This window comes from Pipistrellus hanaki, assembly GCF_964339955.1.
Source record: "Pipistrellus hanaki genome assembly, chromosome: 10".
In the NCBI taxonomy this organism is placed as follows: domain Eukaryota; kingdom Metazoa; phylum Chordata; class Mammalia; order Chiroptera; family Vespertilionidae; genus Pipistrellus; species Pipistrellus hanaki.
This window is the reverse complement of record NC_140512.1, coordinates 27,960,400-27,976,124: the sequence shown is the minus strand read 5'-3', so window position 1 is coordinate 27,976,124 and position 15,725 is coordinate 27,960,400. Positions and strand designations below refer to the sequence as shown.

General features: G+C 41.3%; 1 protein-coding gene across 8 annotated transcripts in view; it reads right to left on the bottom strand.

The window, feature by feature from the left end:
- The window catches only part of AKAP9 (A-kinase anchoring protein 9), a 118,649-nt gene extending 107,420 nt beyond the window's left edge, over positions 1-11,229 (bottom strand). For all 8 annotated transcript variants that reach the window (XM_084897340.1, XM_084897341.1, XM_084897343.1 and 5 more), the window contains exon 1: positions 10,950-11,229. In XM_084897340.1, the coding sequence (XP_084753466.1) occupies positions 10,950-10,997 (48 nt within the window). In that variant the 5' untranslated portion in view covers positions 10,998-11,229. The remainder of the gene's footprint in view (positions 1-10,949) is intronic.
- Between the last annotated feature and the right edge of the window lie 4,496 nt (positions 11,230-15,725).

Below are 15,725 nucleotides of genomic sequence, written 5' to 3'. Positions count from 1 at the left end.
CTCACAATCCTGGACTACTGGCACCTACTGCTCACCTGCCTGGCTGCCTGATTAACCCTAACTGCCCCTCCCCTGCCAGGCTGATCACCCCTAAGTGCCCCTCCCCCCACCGGCCTGGTTGCCCCCAACTGCTCCCCTTGCTGGCCTGGTCACCCCATACAGCCTACTGCTCAGTCATTTGGTTGTCCCTCACTAACCCCCTTGCCAGCCGGGTTGCCCCATGCAGCCTGTTCATTGTCCATTCAGTTGCAATGTCACTTAGGCTTTTATATAGATAGGCTTTTATATAATGACACTCCAACCTAGTGAGCCACCCAGTCAGGGGTGTTGTGTTTCTTGAGTGTTTACTATGTGCCTGGCACTGTGCTAAACATTAATTAAAATATATGGCCCTAATAGTAGGATGTTTTAGTCCAGATCAGCCTATCACTTCACTGAATTGTGAGAAACAAGTAAGATAAAAGTTAGTGTACAATTTCGCAAACCCAACAGTCCTCTACACGGAATATTTCTAAGGTGGTATGGAAAGCTCTTATACTAATTTTCTCAGAGATGGCTTTCTGTTAGAGGTATTGTTGTAGAATTTTGTGTCTGTGAAGGAAATTGGCATATGGCAGGTATTAAAAGCAGTTCACTTATTTAGCAAACATTTACTACCTATCATGTGTTCAGCCAGTGCTAAAGGCAGGGCAGGTAGTGATGAATCAGGTACAAACCCTATTCCTTTGAACTGTAATTAAGTTAGAAAGAACAAGTTAAACAAATATAAATACAGCAGTATATCATTTCAAGAGATAAAATGTACTTAGAAGAAAGAGTATAAGGTATAAAGAAAGCATACAACAGACTTAATTTAGGAGGGGATATGGGAAGAGGTCAGGAAGTATTGAGAAGGAATGCGGAAGCTGAGATTGGAAGACAAAGATTTGTCCAAGATTATAATAAGTAACTGGCAAAATAGAATAGGATAAGGATATCTAACTCCAAATTCAGTATTCTTTCCAAGATATCAATATGTATGCCAGGCATTCTAGTCTCTTTTCCTTCATTTGTCATTATACTTCATATCCTAGACCACTGAAGTTAAAGACTGAAGTGAAATCACCAAACCAATACTTTTTTTGACAAGACTGGGTGATAACACACACATACCACACATACCCTAAAGAGAATATTACAATATATTTAAAGAATATTATCTAGTCTCTCTCGTTTTCAAAAATTGCTAAAAGTAGACTAAAAGTAGAACTATTTTCTATGTTTCGCTGCAGAAAATTTAAAATATCTTAATTAATTCTAATTATGGTGATTATTTGTACTTGTCAGTGCTGCCTGTAAACCTTTGTAATAGTCCCAAGAACGCTGTGCAGACAATTACAGCTATACCGCAGGGGCCCAACTATGAAAACAAAAGATTACAACAGTTGACCCAAAGACAATTTGTATGTAGACTGAAGTAGGGCAACTGCAAGCAAAGAAGACAAAAGCAATATTTTCTAACAACATCAGAGATACAAACTGTTGGAAAATATAATAACAGTGCCAAATAGACCAAGGAAATCAGATATGGTAAAAACAACAGCATTTATTATATATTACTGAGCCATCTGTCCTATTTATATCCTATAATCTCATTCAATGCAGATTTTCTTCTTAAGTAAAAGTTTTGGAACAACATGTGTAAGAAGAAAACAGATTCTGCAGTCTTAGGAATTAACTTAATTTTACATATTTTAACACATAGTAGACATAAGTATTTGTTGAATGAAAATAATGTTTCAAAAAGAATATATGTCGATGTACCACAGGTTTTTAGCCCACTCATCTGCTGATGGGCACTTAGGCTGTTTCCAAATCTTAGCTATGGACATAAGAGTGCATATATTCTTTGTAATTGGTGTTTCTAGTTCCTTGGGATATAGTCCTAGAAGTGGGATTTACTGGGTCAAATAGGAGTTCTACTTTAAATTTTTTTAAGAAACTCCATACTGTTTTCCACAGTGGCTGCACCACTCTGCATTCCCACCAGCAGTGCACAAGGGTTCCTTTTTCTCTACATCCTCGCCAGCACTTGTCATTTATTGATTTGATGATAGCCATTCGGACAGGTGTGAGATGGTACCTCATTGTTTTGATTTGCATCTCTTGGATGACTAATGACTTTGAGCATGTTTTCTTTCATGTTTTCTTTCTTTTTGGCCTTCTGTATGTCCACTTTAAAAAAGTGTCTGTTTAGGTCTTTTGCCCATTTTTTGATTGGATTGTTTACCTTCTTTTTGTTAAGTTACATGAGTTCCCTATAAATTTTAGAGATAATATTGGCAAATAGGTTCTCCCATGCAGTGGGCTCTGTTTTGTTGGTTTCTTTTGCTGTGCAGAAGCTTTTTATTTTGATGTAGTTCCGTTTGTTTATTTTCTCCTTAGTTTCCATTGTCCGAGGAGTTTTATCAGTAAAGATATTGCTACAACATACAGTATGTCTGACTTTTTGCTGCCTATGGATTCTTCTAGGATTTTTATGGTTTCTCATCTTACATTTAAGTCCTTTATCCATTTTGAGTTTATTTTTGTATATGGTATAAGGTGGTCTAATTTCGGGTTTTTTTTTTGCATGTATCTGTCCAATTTTTCCAACTCCATGTACTGAAGAAACTGTCTTGACTCCATTGTATGCTCTTGCCTCCTTTGTCAAATATTAATTGAGCATTATAGCTTGAGTCAATTTCTGGGTTCTCTGTTCTGTTTCATTGGTCTATATGTCTGTTCTTGTGCCAGTACCGGGCAGTTTTGAGAACAGTGGCTTTGTAATATAGCTTGATATCTGGTATTGTGATCCCTCCAACTTTGTTCTTTTTCATGATTGCTGCGGCTAATCACAACATTTGTTGGGTTAATTTGCATACTCACTCCTGATTGGCTGGTGGGTGTAGCGGAGGTATGGTCAATTTGCATGTTTCTCTTTTATTCATGTAGATAATACAAGAGTGATATGCTAATTAAGACCAATGTCCTTCTGGACAACCTTCCGGATGAAGCCAGGAAGCCCAGGTCCTGGATGCCGGAGGGAAGCCCAGGTCCCAAGTGTCAGAAGGAAGCTGGTGCTGGCCGCCAGGGGAAGGAAGACCTACTCTTGAATGAATTTCATGCATCGGGTCTCTAGTACTTATATATATTACAACATGGATTATCCTCAAAAACATTATGCAAAGTGAAAAAAAATACACTAAGGGTCAAATATGATATGACTCCATTTACTTAAGGTATCTAGAATAGGTAAACGCACAGAAACAGAAAACAGACTGGTGGTTGTAGGAGGAGAAGGAATGAGCAGTAACTGCTTAATGGATACAGAGTTTTATTCCGGAATGATATAAATATTTTTAAACTATATATAAATGGTGGCTGCACAACGTTGTATATGTACTAAATGCAACTGAATTGTTAGTTTTGAGATAGTTCATTTTTATTACATAAATTTCACCTCAATTAAAAAAAAATTATAGCTTCTTTCTATCTAGCACCAGAAAACCACAAAAAGCTCTCAATCATTATCTCATCTTTTTCTTCAAAACACCTGTTGACACAATAAGGCACAGCATTTGTGATCACTGAAATATATGCTTGCTAAGGAAAAGTCCATCGCTGCAGTTGTAGGTGCTCAAGAATGTCAGTTGAACAAATAAGCAAATAAGAGTTTTGAAGCCTTTTCTAGTGTGTCAAACAGCAGAATTATGAACACAGACACAGTTCAAAACTACCTTTATAAATAAAACTTTATAAATGAGGCTTTCACAAATTAAAGTGTTTAAAGAAATGCTGAGCAATAAAAGATGTCTAATTTCAGTTTCAGTAGAATCTTATTGAGAAATTTAGCTTTCCTTATAATGTATTTATTATGAGAACTTTTCTACCTTCCACATTAGAAGAAATTCACATATATTTCAATAATCAGTAGTCTATAATAGATAAATATTCTGCAGTCATAGTTTAGCTCTTATTACAAAAACTTTAGACATAAAAATAAGAGGTATTTTTGTTCGGAAATACTTTTTGCCCTAATTTTGTTATATTCCAGTCACTTGGATATAGCCCATCTTTTCATTTCCTCTTTTCCATGTGCTCATTCAGTTTTGAGTTTCACAAACAGGACATATAGACCTCCTTGCTAAGTTTCTCTTCTTTGAATTTTATGGCTCTTTTACCAAATCACTTACTTATCCCTATTTTTGCTATCCTTTGGATTTGCCTTAGAAACCTTTCTTCAATACAATACACTTCAAGAAGCTTGTTATGCCGAAACCGGTTTGGCTCAATGGATAGAGCGTCGGCTTGGGGACTGAAGGGACCCGGGTTCGATTCCGGTCAAGGGCATGTACCTTGGTTGCGGGCATATCCCCAGTAGGGGGTGTGCAAGAGGCAGCTGGTTGATGACTCTCTCTCATCGATGTTTCTAGCTCTCTATCTCTCTCCCTTCCTCTCTATACAAAATCAATAAAATCTGTTTAAAAAAAAAAAAAAACTTGTTATGCCTATTCTTTCTTCCATATCATCTCTTTTAAAACTTATAATCTAAAAGTCATGTTTTCCCCCCCAACAAAGCCTAACAGTCACAAATTAGTTTTTAAGTCACAGACAATGCACCACTGTTGTAATAAGTGTTGATGAAAGTATTAAACTGCTGTATCCACTATGAAAGTTAGGTAAACTATGTCACAATCAAGAATAAAAAAGCTAGCCCTTGGCTGGTGTTCTCAGTGGTTAGAGCAAAAGCTCTCCAACAAAAGAGTCACAGGTTTGATTCCCAGTCAAGGGCACACATCTGAGTTCAGGTTTGATCCCCAGCCCTGGTTGGGACCCATGTGGGAGGCAAACCATTGATGTGTCTCTCTCACATCACTGTTTCTCTCTCTCTCTCTCTCTCTCTCTCTCTCTCTCTCTTCCTCCCCCCCTCCCTCCCTCTCTTCCCTCACCCCTTCATTTCTTTCCTCCCTTCCGCATACTCTCTCTCTAAAAATCAATGGAAACCTCAGGAGAGGGATAAAAAGAAAGCTAGAAAGTTTAAAAAAAACAGGTAAAGAACAACGTTCGTAGTAGTGGTGGAGCAGTGTATCTGAAATAGGCAAAGAACAACTTTACACCAAAACTAACTTTCTCTATCAGTAATTGAAAAGTCATGTCACTAATATTCTAATATACAGCTTGCAATGACCACTGTCCTTTTTGCATAAAATTGGCATCATTTTCAAATCGAAAATGCTCACTAAACAAATAAATATAATATAGTTACTACTACTTACTACCGTGTTTCCCAGAAAATAAGACATCCTCCGAAAATAAGACCTAGCGCATGGAAAGATAAGACATCCCCTGAAAATAAGACCTAGCGCAACTTTGGGAGAAAAAAATTAATATAAGACACTGTCTTATTTTCGGGGAAACAGCGTATATGTAATAGGCAAAATTTTTAATGATTATCCATCAAGCCCTAGCTGGTTTGGCTCACTGATAGAACTTCAGCCTGTGGACTGTAGGGTCCCAGGTTTGATTCTGGTCAAGGGCACATGCCCAGGTTGCGGGCTCAATCCCCAGTAGGGGGTGTGCGGGAGGCAGCTGATCAATGATTCTCTTTCATCATTAATGTTTCTACCTCTCCCTTCCCTTCCTCTCTAAAATCAATGAAAATACATTTTTAAAAATTATCCATCAAATAATGCCAATTATATAAATGCTAAATGGTGCAAAACTCTGGTTTTATTGAATTTTGCTACACTAGAATATTAAAAAGTATAAACAAAATATTAAAAATTATGCTTACTGTGAATTTACAGGAGTTATAACTTTATACTAAATACACACTATCCTCTAATTTTGTTCGCTAATATTACAATACTTTCATTATATAATATTGCAAATAATTTTACTTGGGGGAAAAAATGGAATCATTTAAAGTGAAGTTAGAATAGTTTGGTTCAACACAAGGATAGCCTGCGTCATGCTGTCCTTGTCAGCACCTTGTAAATGGGGTGAGCCCAGCTCTGAAAATATTTACTTAACAATGCAGTAACGTCTCACATCGCCATGGGTAAGGCTTCTTACAACCTTAACACTGAGGAAGTAACTGAGGAACGAACAGCAAATAAAAAAGCCAACAAGTAACAGAAAAACTAAACTGTCATAAAGCCCATTCATCAGGCTCCAATGGTCCTTCATTTTTACAAACCATTTTATCTAACTCAGTTACTGGGTTCTCTAGTTACAGCAAATCTAAAATAGCAAGTTGGGAGCGGAAGCAGATGAGGAGTAAGGCAGGATGAGCATGTCCATAGCAGCAAGGAAAATCAGTAAAAACTACAAACCAGAAAGATCTATATATATCTAACAGTGTAAAATCCCAACTATATAATACAAGCAACAATGACATAAGATTAACAGCTGCCACTAGTGGCTCAGTTGGTTGAAACATTGTCCTGGACACCAAAAAATCTGTGGGTTTGATTCCTGGTCAAGGCACATACCTAGGTTTCAGGCTTGATACCTGGGAGGCAACCAATCTCTCTCTCTCTCTCTCTCTCTCTCTCTCTCTCTCTCTCTCTCTTTCCCTTCTTTCCCCCCCCCCACCCCTTCCTCTAAAATCAATAAACATATCCTTGGGTATCTATCCTATATACTAATAAAAGGCTAATATACAAGTAGACCAAAAGGTGGAACAACCAAACAACTGGTCGCTATGATGTGCATTGACCACCAGCACACACAAAGTACATGGCTGGTGTTGCCAGCTAGAAGCAGAGCTCAGAAAATGGGGGATGGTGGAGCAGGTGAGCGGGGGTGCCAGACCAAGGCAAGCCTCTGGTAGTTACTGAAAATTCTTTGTTCCTGCCTGCCACGGTCCTGCCCAGCGCTGGCCCCGTTTGCACCCACTGCCAGTGCCAGAGCCGCTGCTTGCACCTGCTGCCAGCAGCAGAGCTGCCACTTGCACCTGCTGCCAGTGATGGCCCCGCTCAAACCTGCTGCCAGTGCTGGCCCTGCTCACACCTACTGCTGGCACCTAGTACGGGTCCCGCTTGCCTGATGCCATCCGTGGGTGTGAGCCATGGCTGTTGGCCCCAGCTGCCCGAGGGCTTCTTCTTTCCCCCCTGCTCCTGAGGGCGATCGGGGTAGCAGCTATTGCTTGTACCGCTGCTGGCGCCAGCCCCAATCATTCCGTGCCATCAGTGTGTGTGTGGGAGCGGTGGTGGGAGCAGAGCTGCTGGCAGACGGGGGACACCATCAGAAGGGCAGGGAGGGGGTTGCGGAGGATGGGCCAAGTCCCTACTGCAGCCTCGTGGCCCACAGTTCCTTTCAAGGTGCACGAATTCGTGCACTGGGCCCTTAGTCTATAATAATAAAAGGATAATAAATAATAAAAGGGTAATATGCCAATTAGACCGGACATCCATCCTGACCAAGCTGGGCCAAAGGGAAGCCAGCCTGGGGCCCAGGTTCCTGTGGGAGGCTGGAGGAGGGAAGCAGCCCAGGGCCTGGGGCTGGCAGCTGGGGAAGGAAGGCCTATTCTTGCATGAATTTCCATCCATTGGGCAGATATAAAAATTAAAAAAAAGAAGAAGAAGAAGAAATAAGAATTACAGTTCCAGATTGCACTAAAGTGAGGGCCTTAGGAAACCTTGTTATTCTGTGCCTTATTTTCCTGTTCTGTATAACATGTTCGTCAACACAATATATCTGATAAGCTTTGTGTTTTTAGAAATGGTATTTAAACATTTTTTTTACTGATCATAAAAGAAATCTATTGCTGAGAATTTGAAAATGCTAGAAGTGTACAGAAAATTTAAATTGCCAATAACCCATCACCCAGAGAAAACCATCATTTACATCTTGGTGGATTTTCTCCCCAGGTTTCTTCACATATAAAAATGGAAATTTTTTTTGGTAACATTTTTATTAACCAAGCATTATCTGTGGGTATTTTCCCAACACAAAAAGTCTCTGCAGAAATATTTTAATGACTACATATATCAAAATTTATTCTCTTATCATTATAGACTTTGGTTGGTATAAAACATTTTATAAAATGTATTATACTATACACATGACAAGTCATTTATAATGATTATTTATAAAATCTATATTCAGAAAGAAAAATGATCAGTAAAAAGTATATCAAACACCAAGAAAAAATTTAAAAGTTGTGGTTTATAAAACCAGGTTATCAAATACAGTATTTAAGTCCAATAAATAAACAAGACATTTAGAAAATTAAGTATCTAAATGAATTTTGACAATGATCATTTTAAGTGATTTCTGATGCCAGCAATAAGAGACTTCCAATTAGGAGAATTCTGGATTACTATTATTACATTACAATATGCTAGTGAAGCAGCACCCATTAACAACACAGAGTCATTTTGCTCACTCATTCATTAAGCAAAAGAAATAAGAATTACAGTTCCAGGGCCCTTAGGAAACCTAGCTGTTCTGTTCTTGTTCTGTGTAACATGTTCTTCAACATAATATATGTGATAAGCTTTGTTTAAGCAGCACCCATTCACAACTCATACTCATTCTGCTCATTCATTCATCCATCTACTATTTTATAGGCATTATGCTAGGCTGCATTAATATCAATATTAAGAGACTTCTTTGTACAAGCCTTAAAAATAATGTAGCAGCATTTAAACATTTTAACAAATGAACAAATTCACCTCAAATCCTACTAATCCTAATCCACTAACTATACTTATTACCCAGTGTCTGTCTCTCCCACTAAACCGTGAGCAACTTGAGAACAAAGGCTGTCGCCACTTCTATTTTTCCTCTCTAAAAGACAAGTTCCTCATCGGTTTGCCGAATGAGTTTACATTTACAATCCAAACTTTTAAAGTCCTAATCTAAAAGCATGCATTTATACCAAGGAAATAATGTATACATATTTTTAATGATGCTGTTTTATCTTTTCCATGTTCCTATCAGTCTTCACAATCTTAATGCTGCATAATAGCCCATCACACTTACATAATATAGTTTAGAAAACTATTATCCTAATATTGTCATTGAAGCTTTTTTCTGGTGTTTTTAAATGGTATTAGCTAATGCTCCAGCAAACACACCTTGCTTTACAAGTCTCACAGATTTACCTCTGACTGGAAAAATAGGGCTCAACGTTAGAGGAATATAAGCTTCTACAATAAAAGGGAATGTTATAAAGAGATTTTTTTTTTACCCCATAGGCAGAATTTAAAAGACAAAGAACACACGTACAAAGGAACTCTTACGATTCCTTTTTGCCAAATCAAAGCCATTTAAACAAATCCTCTATTATGAAATGTGCTGTGCAAAGCAAAGTGCGTTTTGCAGGGCTGCTTCACACATATTTAGAGAAACTACTTCTTTGGGCAAGGAGTAAAAATCCTGAGGTAACCAACGCAATGTCTACTTAAAACGTCAATGCTTTTGGAAGGAGGTGCACACTTCACCTCCACCTTCTTGAATTCATGGAACTTGCCCAGATCCTCAGGCTGAAGAAATGGAAGCAGCTTAGGGCACCTGAAGAAGCCTTGATTCCCCTTTCCTTCCGTTTACAGATCCTAAAGCAATAAAACCCACCTGGTACTATACAAGCACCTAAGCTTTGACCTCTGAAGGGGCTTGTGATAAAGCCAACTATATTTTAGAAATACGAAGCTAGTTTATATACATATTCACTGAAGAGAGTTGTGTTTGAGCATCTACTATTATAATCTCTGCAGCACGGGCCTTCCATGCCTCCTTTGTTACTTTATCTGGAGGAAGGGGAGAAGGGAGAAAAAAGCAGCTAACCAGATTATAATTAAACTGTGGTCCAAGTATGATTGCTAACTTCATTATAGGGAAGGGTGCCTTTGAGGCCAGCCCAAAAGATCTGCTCAACTCTGTCATTTTTAAAATCTTCACCCGAGGATATGTTTTCATTGATTTTTAGAGAGAGGAAGGAAGAGAAAGAGAAACACTGTTGTGAAAGAGATACATCCAAGGGTTGCCTGCCTGGAAACTGAACCTACCCTACAACCTTTGTGTGCACAGGAGGCTGCTCCAACGGAACCACCTAGCCAGGGCTCCAGTATGGATTTCTCAAATGCTATCGAATGTAGATTGTCTATGTCCAATTCTTCACGAAGCCCAGTGAAAACCTGTGCATACCTTTGTGTTGCTTGCTGTACAGTATTTTTTTTTTTTTAACACACACACACACACACAAATGACTCCCCAAGGCATGTCACAGAATTCTCTTATTGAAAGCGGGCAATCCCCTAGGTGGTGCTGAGACCAGGGAGCCTTCTCCCTCCCCACAAGTTCCTTTCGCATAACCGCATCAGCATTCCGCACGACACAAAAGCGCAAGCCATGACAAAGACCTCCAAGCACACACCCACCCACCCACCCACCCCCCCACCCCCCCACACACACAGCCCAGCTTCTAAAACCCTAAACCGCCCTGCACGCCCAGCTCACAGCTGGCACTTGTGGCTCGCGGGCCGCCGGCCGGCAGGCAGCTGTCACCGGCGGCCACACACCCGGGCGCCGGCGGCGGGCCATCCGGGAAGGCGAGGCCGGGATCCGAGGACGAATCCACCCCCGCCCCCGCCCCCCCACCCGAATACAGAGGAGCCCGAATCCCGACTCGAGAAGCACAATGACTGCGCTCCCCGGAAAACTGCGCCCCCCCTCCCCCCCAAAGGAATCAATGCCGGTGTGCAGCAATACAGCACCGGAGGGGTTCTATTTGGGGGTCAGAGGCCCCGCGGAAGGGGGTGCTGGGTCCGACCCCGGGGTGCTCCCGGGGAGAAAGGGGAGCGAGGCGAGGGGGAAGCAGACCCGCACCCTCTCCCAGGCAGCGCGCCCGGTGCGGCCCCCGCCGCCGCCCCCTCCCGCCCCGCGGGCCCGGCCCCCGCCCCCCGCGGCCCGGCTCTCACCTTGGCTTTGCCCAACTCCAGCTTCTTCTGCCTCTCCTCGTCCTCCATGGCCTCGGCGGGGAAGGCTGCGGGGGAGACAGGGAGCGGGCGGGGAGGCGGGGAGGTCGGGTCAGACGGAGCGGGGCCCTCAGGCTCCGGCCCGGGCAGCGAGGCCGGCGGCGCTCCCCCCGCGGGGTGGGACGGCTCCGCGCTCACAGGCTGACGGCCCCCGGGCGCCCGGGCAGCGCCGTCACCGCCGCCGCCATCTTCGTCTCCACGTAAACACACGGCGGCGGCGGGGGCGGGACGTCGGGCCGCGCAGCCTCCGCGCGCGCCGGGAGCCGGCAGGTGCGCCCGGCCCCGCCCCCTCTGCGCCCCCGGGGGGGGGACCCCACTGCCGCCGCCGCCCCCTCTGCGCCCCGGGGGAGACCCTGCCACCCCCGCCGCCCCCGCCGCCCGGCCTCGAAGCCGCTCCCGCGGTGCGGGGAGCCCCCTCCGGGACGGACGCCCCTGGGCCGGCCTGGAGGCAGCGGAGGGAGAGAGGGGGTGTGTCAGGGGCCCACCCTGCGCCCCAGGGACCCTGGTCGCCTCTAAGACGCGGAGGTTTTCAGGCTCCAAAAATAGCGTGCCTGGCGGGGGACGGAGGCTTGGCTTGGGGTGGTGACCACACAATCCAGTGTGCAAGTATCACCCCAGGAAGTCTAAGAGAAAGGGGAGAAAACCGCTGCAGAGTGGGAGAAAATGTAATGATTAATAATAATAATAATAATAATAATAATAATAATAATAATAATAAATAAAATAATGACAGATGCCTAATAGTGAAATGGGTGAACCCTGAGAAACCCCAAAGGAAAAGGTTAGGGGTGGGAGGAAGGGACCCAAGAGACCTCAGTTTTCAACCTAGATTGATTCCTCCACTGGAAGAATTGGGAGAGTAGCCAGCAGCTCTCATCACTTTTTAAAATATATATTTTTTTTATTGATTTTTTTTAACAGAGAGGAAGGGAGAGGGATAGAGAGTTAGAAACATCGATGAGAGAGAAACATCGATGAGCCGCCTCCTGCACACTCCCCACTGGGGATGTGCCCACAACCAAGGTACATGACCTTGACCGGAATCAAACTGGAATCAAACCGGAATCAAACCTGGGACCACTGAGTCTGCAGGCCAATGCTCTATCCACTGAGCCAAACCAGTTAGGGCTCATCATTTTTTTCTTTAAAAAATAAGTAAATAAGTAAATTATATATATATATATATATATATATATATATATATATATATATATATATCAGAGAGGAAGAGAGATTTTAAAAAGTCAATAATGAGAATCATTGATCAGCTGCCTCCTGCATGTCCCCTGGAGGGGGCGGAGCCTGCAACCGGGACACAGGTCCTGGCAGAGATCAAACCGGGACCTCCTGGTTCCTAGGTTGGTGCTCAAACACTCCAGGCTGGATTATCACTTCTTTAGCTGAAAGTCCGTCTCCCCAGTCTCCGATAAGGTTCACCTCACTTTCCGCAACAAATAACTTTTCTGATCTGCTTTCCCTCCAGCAACTGTGAATGACATCCTAACTTACAGCTCTCTCACCCCTTGGAGGTTCCCTGTAGCCATGGTGTCCGGAAAGGAGCCTAGGCTGTGAACCTTGGTTGGGGGCAAAGCCAGCATGCACCATCTTTCTAGCTTCAATGACCTTGAACAAGTCACCGGTCCTCCCTGAGTGTCCTTGGAAGTATCGGAAGGGTTGTCAATTTATATGAGTTAATATAAGTGACTGCCAATGGTGTATTAAAACGTCCTCAATGAAAGTCAGTTTTCTTTCTCCTTGTATTGATATTTTCTTCAGGTATCTGCATGATATATATATATTTTTTAATAATTTATACACTTTTTAGTTCACCTCATACTCCCAGCTCCTTGATAACAGAGACTGTCTTTCTCATCTTGGCATTAGTAAAATGATTAGCTTGCTTTGCATCCAATAAACTATCGTTAAATTAAATTGAGCCAACTTAACAAATTAAGCATTATTCTTTCCTCTTCTTTTATGGTCTCTCAATATTTCCTCTTTTCTCCCCACCCTTTCTTGGGGTGAACTACACATTTTCTCTTTCTCCTAAGCTCCAATGGTCCTTCTTTTGCCTCTGTAACTTGTTTCCTGAGCCCATTCCTTCTACTGTTCACTTGTGACTTTCAAAATAAACTTTCTAGAAAGGAAGGAAGAAAAAGAGGAAGGAAGGAAGGAAGGGGAAGACATTAAATGCTAAAACAAGAAATGTTTGTTTTTACTTATTAGGTAAAAATTAGAGATGAGAGATATATAAAGAAAATAAAAGTAGGTATAATGGTGTATCTCCTACATTTTATAGAATAAAAATCAGAAGGCTTGAGAGGTTAAGCGATATGCCCAACTTTCTATAGTCCTACCAAGTCCTAGTCCAAGATCCCTGATTTAAGTCTTACTCCAATTTGCCAAGCTGCTTTTCCAAACAAAATGAGTACTTGAACAAATACAGAGTGGGAAAAAGTAGGGTTAGAGTTGTTTTTATAAAAATTGATACAATAATTAATCACTAATAATACAAGAATACATTACGTTTCAAGTACTCACAACTGTAAACCTACTTTTGCCCCAACCTGTACATGCTTACAGAATGTATTAAAAAATTTAGGACATATTTTGGTTAAAGGTTTTGGTTTCAAATGGTTATTTGTGACTTAGGATACTAGTACTTATTTAGAGTGACCTACTGAACCTAATGAAGAGTTAGAGAAATCAAAGGTGTTACTATTATCAAGATGGAATTGTAAACCTGCCATCCAAAACATTGCAATTGGTTACTGAATACAATCTATACTAATGTCAGATCTTCAAGAATTTTTATTCTTCTAAGCAGTCATAGAATGTAAACTAAAGGAATTTTCAAGAGTTATGTAGTTTTTGAGTCAAGAAACATTTTGTCTAAGTATGCAAGGAAATTTCAAATAATTTATCTTTCAGCGCCTCTTCTGTTTCAGCTAGGTGTCTGTGAAATGCTAAATACTGACTCTCTTATAATGCCCTGCTTAGGAGAACTGTCTTGAGTTGCAGTGGCTTGTTCTGAATTTGAGCGAAACCTGTCTTATCAATCCTGGTCTACAAATGTTTGGACTTCTGAAAAGACTGGACAAAAGGAGGCTGACCTCCTGTGAAGTAGTGCAGCAAAAATTTCTAACTAGTTTCAGCATTCCATTTTGAATGGTAATGTATGGACCCAATCACATTCTCTCCCTCTTAGAAAGTAAGATGCCTTGTGAACGAAGAGAATTTAGGCCTGACTCCAATTTTCCATGAGACCTCGCCTGCTCTACACCCCAGTCTAGGACAAACCCAGAATAACTCTATGACTCAGAATATAAACGCTTGGGCTACCTTACACGTTGGCATGTCCTTTCACAGAACCTCCACTGCCAAAGGTGACCCGAGTTTACATTTTCTTTGCATCTCTGAGGTGCCTAACAAATAGGTCTTATGCAAACTGCATGCGTTTTTTAAAATGAACAAGATAATATAAACTACTTGAACTCATTTTGCATCCCTGGAATTAATATATATTTTCACATTAATTTCTATTTCCCCATCCTTTATCCAAGAAACCAGGAATAGAGCTCACCATTGTGAAGTAATTTTGAATAGTATGTTTATATACCCCCTACGTGTGCATGTGTGTTTAGCTGTCTATTAACCGTGACTAGAGACTCTCTTAGAATAAGTTATCAGCTAGTAATCATCACAAACTTCTCCTTCTTCTCCTCCTCCTCCTCCCCCTCCTCCTCCTCCTCCTCCTCCTCCTCCTCCTCCTCCTCCTCCTCCTCCTTCTTCTTCTTCTTCTTCTTCTTCTTCTTCTTCTTTTTAATTAAAGGCCTGAAGTACCATTTGGAGCTCTGCAGCAATGATTTACTAAAAGCTACCTGAAAGTTTGAAAGCACTAAAGAAGGTATTGAACCTGACATCTATATTGACAAATAAGCTGACATAGAAATTGTATCACTTTTTGAAAGAAAATATCATAAATTACTAATTTAAAATATAGAATGTCAATATATACATAAATAATTATGACTTAGAACAGTGGTTCTCAATCTTTTTAATGCCTTGACCCTATAATACAGTTTCTCATGTTGTGGTGACCCCAACCATAAAATTATTTTCATTGCTACTTCATCACTGTAATTTTGCTACTGTTATGAATCGTAATGTAAATATCTGTGTTTTCTGATGGTCTTAGGCTCTACAGCAGCGGTTCTCAACCTGTGGGTCATGACATGGTTGAACCTAGTATTATTTATTGAATGCCCAAAACCTGTTCTTATAATAGCAGTAAATGATAATTCTACTTTATCTATTCTCAGGCCAATAATATTGCTGTCACCATTGTTTCTGTTTGGTTACTCTTTTCTCATAACTCACATTCAGTCCAATAGTAAAGTGTTAAAATATATCCATAATCCTGCCAATTGTTCCCACTTCCACAAGTACTACCCTGGACCAAGCCACCATCGTCTCTCACCTTGATTTTTACTTGGTCTCTCTGCTTCTACCCTTGCCTTCTCAGAGTATATTCTCTACAGTAGTCAGACTGATCCTTAAAAAATAGAAATCACATCATGTCATTTTTCTATGCAAAATCCTTTATTAGCATTTCATTCAGAATAAACTCCCACAAGCTCATAACACCTACCAAATCTGGTCTCTGATCTTATCTACTCTCTCTGCCTTACTGACTCTGACCTAGCCACTTGGTCTTTC